At 35.0% G+C, this 6,942-nt stretch overlaps 1 protein-coding gene across 1 annotated transcript in view; it reads right to left on the bottom strand.

The window, feature by feature from the left end:
• USH2A (usherin) overlaps positions 1-6,942 on the bottom strand; it is a 758,076-nt gene that overhangs the window by 329,649 nt on the left and 421,485 nt on the right. Inside the window, exons 36-37 of the mRNA XM_057727708.1 lie at positions 5,240-5,391; positions 265-427 (exon numbers count right to left, since the gene is read on the bottom strand). Of these exons, the coding sequence (XP_057583691.1) occupies positions 265-427; positions 5,240-5,391 (315 nt within the window). The remainder of the gene's footprint in view (positions 1-264; positions 428-5,239; positions 5,392-6,942) is intronic.

Here is a 6,942-nt window from a genome sequence, read left to right as displayed (position 1 = left end):
AAACACGGAATGTTGATCTCCACCTCCCCGGAGTTGAGTAGATCAGGTGTGGGGGTTGAGAGTTCATCCTTCCTCCAACTGATCAGATGCAGCTTTTACGGCTGCTCTGGGGACCCCAGAATGAGCATGGCTGAGCTGGCTCATCAATACAGGTTACTTTTAGGAAAAATAAAGAAATTAAAATCTGTGGCTAAAAGAAAATATTTGAAAGAAAATAAATTGTTTTCCAATGTTATGAAAGTTCAAACATGACAAACAAGTTACCTTGGTCAGCATAGAAAGTGCCAGTAAAAAGGACTGAGTATTTTAAATGTCCATTAGGGTGAAAAGGTGCTTCCCATCTCACATGGGCTTCTCGGGATCCTTCTGTTTTGACAAACACATTTACTGTTCCTTCAGGAGGAGCTTCTAGAGTTCGATTTTCCACCTGTGAGTATAAAAAGATTTATTTTTGTTTGCAAATAAAATAAGTACATGCTTCACTTTGAGCATATTTCTTCAAAGAATCTCTTTTGGCTGTGAAGTAAACTATTTTGACAGTTGCATCTTGTATGAATACCTCATTTTGTCAGCAGGATCAAAGCATACCTCATGTTTTCTTCCTCCTGCTGTTAAAGCTTAGAATTTGAGCTCCTGACCAAGGCAGTTTGTGATTTCCAGAGTGTGTGCATCAGCTCCCACTGTGAGCATGCCTGTGGCTGTGTATAGCCAGAGACTATTTCTAGGATGGCTTAGAAACAATTTTTTATGTGATTGCAAAACAGAAGAAATGCGTGAGGTCTGTGCTCATAAGCTCCTGACTGCAGTGATAGACTGCTGGGCTTTGTCAAAGGTCACACCAAGCATCTTCACACACACACACACACACACACACACACACACAGAGTTCTATGTGCAAATGGCACCATGCCAGACGTCAAGAGATAAATGTACCTGAGTGACTCTATCCCTAAATTATAATCACAAAAAGTTGAAATTTCATTAATCTAGTGGTAATGAATGTACACAGAAAAAGACAAAAAATACATTATTTGAAGAGAAGGACTCTGAAATAAATATAATCCTTCACTGCACAGGGGGCAGAAAGATTTTAATAGTCAGTAAGTAAATTAACTAAGAGAACAGAGGAAGATGAAGTTGGAAAGAAAGTAGAAAGGGGTTCAGGATATTTTAGCATCTTTTAATAACTGCCTTAAGTTTATTAACTAATCATGACAAACTCATAAGCATTCCTCATAAATGTTTGGCTTTTTCAGATTTATTGAACATGTTGATAATTTTGACCTTATTCTTAAAATACAGGTTCATACCTCACAAGAAGGTAATCAAACATGAAATCCTTAGGCAGCAAATATTCTCAATTATGTAGCCTTCATTTGTTAGGACGAATACACTTTCCCAATTATGAAAATAAATGTGGAAAAGACAGAGTGTTAATTTTTAATAAGTATGAGGTCACGACATGTTTTATTTTCATCTGAGAAAGGCTATGGGGTTCTTTAGGTCTATAACTCCTAGCCATTTTTTTAGTCTAATAGCTATGTACAAAAATGATAAAGAAACTTGACTAGAAAAATATCAATTCAGCATTTTAATATTTCATAACAAATGCGATTGGTTTCATTATGTCTATGTATATAGTTCAAATTACTGCATAGAAAATGATTTTAAAGGGCTCCAAATAAAAGGAGACTCAAAAAGTTGAAGAATTAAGGGCAAATCCAGATTATATTATTATTCTCAAATATCTGGTTAATTCAAAATAAATAGATTTTTAAAATTTCCTTGTGTATATGGATAAATACTTCAGTGATTTTACACTATATTAAATTTGGCAATTGTACTATTTTGCTCTGACTTGGTTTTTTTTTTTAAATTACCATTTTGTTTATCAATTTCGCCTTACAAAATGCTAAGGAAAAGGCATTGTGGAAGGTTGACTTGTCTTTCACCTGGAAACCTCCCTTAATATAGAAAAAAAAAAATTTGAGAAGAAATATGCAATGAAAACAAACATTTTAATAAAATTTTTATCCTTAATACAACTCCTACCATGTACCAGAAACCTTTGTATAAATATTTCATTTAAATTTTCACAGCATCACTTTGCAAAGTAGTCATTATTTTCCTTTTGTAGTAGTTGAGAAATCTAAGGTTTCATAGAATAAAGCATGTTTGCCAAGGAGGCATGGGGGAAAAATAGCAGGTATGGGATAGATTTCCCATATGGGATTTTCTCGACCATAACATTTATTGCCATTAAGATTTAGTTGTCATAAATAACAAAATTCATTCATTTCTTTATTTAAAAAATGGCTGTGAAAAGGTGAGCATGCGTGCATGTGTGTCTGGGTGTGTTTATCTATATAAGCATGCCATCACCAGGAAACAAAGACAACTTTTCAACCATATCACACAGTGGTGACCTATAGTTTCACACTTCATCCTTAAGATAGTCCTTGGAGAACTGAATCCAATGAATGTTCCAAAGCCAGATACAGTCATAAACCCCCCATCTTAGACTCTACCAGTGTTATCTAACAGTGGCTAAGAGAAAAACCAACCAACCAATAAACAAACAAAAGCAAAGTGACTTTCCTATGAACACATTCTCTGCAATTTATTAAAGAAACACAAAATGTGAAGGATTTCTAATTGCAGTTCAACAATATATCTGAAAAAAAGGAAAGCATTTAAAAAGTTCTTCTGGTGCTGTTCATTTTTTTCGTTACTTCAAACATTTATGAAGCCTCAATTGCTGGATTTAATTTGACAATGCACATTAGCATCTTAAAAAATTAGGAGCAAAGGCACTGTAAATTGTTTTTTACATTGAAATTTCTTTAAAAGCTAAATACCTTGTGCAAATGGACAAGAACTGAACAAAACACACAGAAATCTTTTTTTTTTTTTTTTCCGGATAGTACAGAGCAATTTCTTCTGAATCACAAATAACAGGGAATCAACATGGTTAGGTGAAAGGCACAAAAAATACTGCACTAATACTACATTAAGGTGGTAAGAATATGGAACTTATGGATGTATTTTTATTTTAAAAATATTCTATTTTATCAAATTTGTTGTTTTTTTACCTTTTTTTTTTTGGTTTATTATATGAGCAACCTGGAAAATTTTAAGGGTGAACCAGACCACATTTAAGACTGTAGTGCATATTTGTCATAGGAAATATTGAATGGTATTTCCCTGTGTGCATGAAAAACAATGATATTAAATATGTAAGAGATGTGAAACACACAGCCTTCTTTTTCTAAAAACCAAGAGTTATCCTTAAGGAATATTGTTAAGTGAAGAAAAAAAAATTGAGTCTTTGGGAAATTTATTCCTTGATTTCTGCCAGCAAAAGATTTTAAAATAGAGATCATAATTTGTTTTGTTTCAATGAAATATTTATTATAACGTTGGGCTTTAGATAAAGAAACCTTTAAGTGAGATACATACACACACACACACACACACACACAAAATTTGGTTGGATTTTGTTGAACACCATATTGTAATTTAATGTTAAGTCTGGCGATTAAGATTGATTCCTAGATTTCTTAAATCAAGGCACATTCAAAAGAATCATCAACAAAAAGAGTTGAATCTGTAATATCCTTCATGATTGTGACATATCCAGAGCTACCTAGAATACTCAAATCTGTAATCTCTTAAGGGCATAACATGTATTTTAATTGGTAAAAAAATATTCTAGAAATTGATGGAAGATCATGGGTTTTAACTTCTTGGCAGCACAGAGTTGACTTGTTCTAAATAAAGACATTGTTATTCAATCCCAGTGATTAGAGATGGATCATTGACTTGGGGAAAGCGTTTGCATACTGAGCACAGGATAGAGAAAAGGACCAAGGGGAGAAAATAACTCTGTGCTTTAAGTCAGGACTGAGTCTAGAATGTGGGAGGCCATGGGAGAGTAGGGTTTTATAATCCAATTCTTTTTCCCCCTTCCTGTCAGGACACTGTGGCATTTGATTCCTGCAGGTCAACATCACCTACCATCTGCACAAGGCACAGATCGATAACCGTGTCCCCCTTGTTTAAAGTTACCAAAACATCAGGAGACAGAGGGGGACCCAATTATTAGCCAGAACCACAATTTGCAGTTTATATTTTTGAGAAAGTCTCAGTTTCAGGCTCATGGGAAGTGTTCTTTTGTTTCTTTTTCTTTTTTTGAATGGAGAAGAAAGGCTGGCCTATTGCCATTCCTGCTTTTAAGAGTAAGTAACCATCAGAGGGGCCCAGGCTATAAAATACTTAATGGCAATAAAGACTACAGCTCAGCTCCACTGATAGATGATGTTAGTGGCTTGGAAAGCAACCAATCTCTGAAGTGAAACGGGAGGTGTGAGCAAAAATAAGGAAGCAAAAAATTAAATGGTAGAGCTGTTTTTCAAGGTAATATTTATACAATACACTCTTCAATGAAGACAGAGTGCATTAAAATGATAGGTCATTAGCAAAGATTGCCAAAAAAATATCTAAAAGGAATGAGGATTTCCCTTAAAAGAAGCTAAATCTAATTAATCAAGAAACATGCACAAGAGTCAAATGTGATGTTTTGAAACTGAAGAATGTCATGCTGGTCTATGACAATTATGTACAACTAACTGGGTTTTGAAAATTATACTAGTAACAAAAAGCACAATTTTGTCAACCTTTTAACTCAATGAAATATAGATAACATATAGATTTCTGAAATGTGGATAACAAAAGCTGATATTAATGTAATTTTAAATAACGGTTCTTATGAATACATCACGCTAATGAAATTAAAATATATTATTCTAATGGACGAGGCAAACTCAACTTTTTAATTGATTTACATAATTCTTTGGGGAGCAGTGTTACCACAGTGTGGCAGTTCCGGGCTTTCAATTATTTTCACTTTTTAATCATAAACTTACTCAAGTTGTCGAGTTCATTACTAAGAAAAAAACATCCACTTTAAATATGTCACTAAATTAGGCAAAATTACACGTATGCCTGCTCAGCTGGTCAACTTACCTTTTGAAATTTCAGTAAAATGTAGATTCTGTCCTTCACTAGACCTATGTGCAGTCTTGAAATTTATGTTGAATATAAAATCCTGCTAACCCTTAAATGAAATTTTATAAAAAGAAAGTCTCCTATCCTACTTGAAAGGCTAGCTGTGCCGAGTCGCCTATTCACTGTCATCTGACATTTAATACATTTCCAGGATGTAAATTCACACACTTACCAGTGGGCCCAGAGCACAACCTTTGGCCGTGCAGGCTTGCACGCTGAAGGAATGTAAGCTCCAAGGAGCGAATCCAGAAGCATGACAACTGAGTTGTGAGGAATTGTGAATTAATATGCCATCTAGATAGAGTCCGTAACTTGTGATAACACCTGGGAAGATAATAATTGCCTTTTAGTATGATTGCTAGACAATAGCAAAGAATGCCTTAAAGGAAGCAAGCCCTTCTTGACATGATTTCTAATTTCGTGGAATCACAGTCTCTCCCTTAGTCTAAACCCTGTCTCTTCCCAAAGGATACAGGCAACAGGCTTTAAACTCTTGAATATCAAATTGTTAAGCTAATTTGTATAGAGACACAAAGAGAACCCAAGAGTCCCAGTACAGGAATCTTTCTATTGCATCACATTAACTACTGTCATTGGTGTTCCATATGAAAAATGAATAAATGAAGTACATTTATAATTTGTATTGCTTTCTAAAATGATACCTTAATAGATGTGCTTTAGAAGTCCAATGACCTTGTTTGTTAAAGCATTGTGTGTCACTCAGGATGTGTCAGGCGTTTTTCCATGTGCACCCTCCTCTTTAACTCTCTCCTCACAGTACGACTATAATAAAGGCAGTATTATTATCACTACTTCATAGATGAGGAAAGTCAGGCACAGACAGCTTAGGTAATGTGCTCAAGGTCACACAGCTGGCAGGTGTCAGAGTCAGGATTTGAAACTAGGCGGTCTGGCTCTAGAGCCCATGCTCAGTTACAACACTGAATCACCTAAGTAGAAAGCCAGTGCAATTTGCATGGATTACATTCATGAGACATTCATGAATGGGTTAGAGAAACTATGATTTGCTGGATTCCATGGTCAACTTAAGTTTATTTCAGAAGTTATGTGTATTTTCATGAAATCAACTAACAGAGATTTGAGAGACTGAATGGTTAGTGAATATAATCATTTGATTTATTCCATCCAAACATACATTAAAAGGAAGTTAGGGATCTCTGTTCACTGGAAATACAGGATCCCCACACTCATTAAACATTTTACTGTGGGAAACAAACTTTGCTTACATGCTAAATTAGAACCTCTTTCAAAGTAAAATTAATTTCACAGTGGCCTCCTGGCTGCATCCTTGAGGAATTATCTTAACTGTTCCTCCATCAGGTAGCCTTCCCTGAGGATGGGTTTGGGTGCTTCCCCACTAGCACACCATACATCTCCATCACAGCACTCATCCACTTCTCATAGTATTAGTATTCTTCTTCCTTGTTTAACCGCCTGTGGGCTATAGCATCCCCAAGGCAATCCTGACTCTTCCTTACCTGTGTATTTCTAGAGCTTAGCACTATGCCTAAAACATAGTAGGCACTTAAAAAATATTGACTGAATGAATAATATATACAGAGCATAGTAATAAAATATCAGCATCTAATACAGAGTGAAAATTCAAGACTACAAAAAAAAGATACCTAGATGGTTGACAAATGAAAAGAAACTTGCTAAAAGGTTGATATTATAGAATAGTTCTGAAACAAGATTTAGAGAAGGAATGAGTTTTGAAACAAAAGACTCTAGGAAAATCAAAGGTCATCAAGAGAGTCCCTGAGAGCTGGCTTCCAGAATGCCTGACTCTCAGACTTATGAACAGCAGATCTGGTGTTCATCTTGTGAATGTCCTAAAAGTAGGTCAAAACTTCA

Source organism: Hippopotamus amphibius, chromosome 3, assembly GCF_030028045.1.
Source record: "Hippopotamus amphibius kiboko isolate mHipAmp2 chromosome 3, mHipAmp2.hap2, whole genome shotgun sequence".
Classification (NCBI taxonomy): Eukaryota; Metazoa; Chordata; class Mammalia; order Artiodactyla; family Hippopotamidae; genus Hippopotamus; species Hippopotamus amphibius.
The sequence above is the reverse complement of the archived record's forward strand: the minus strand, read 5'-3'. Positions and strand labels throughout refer to the sequence as shown.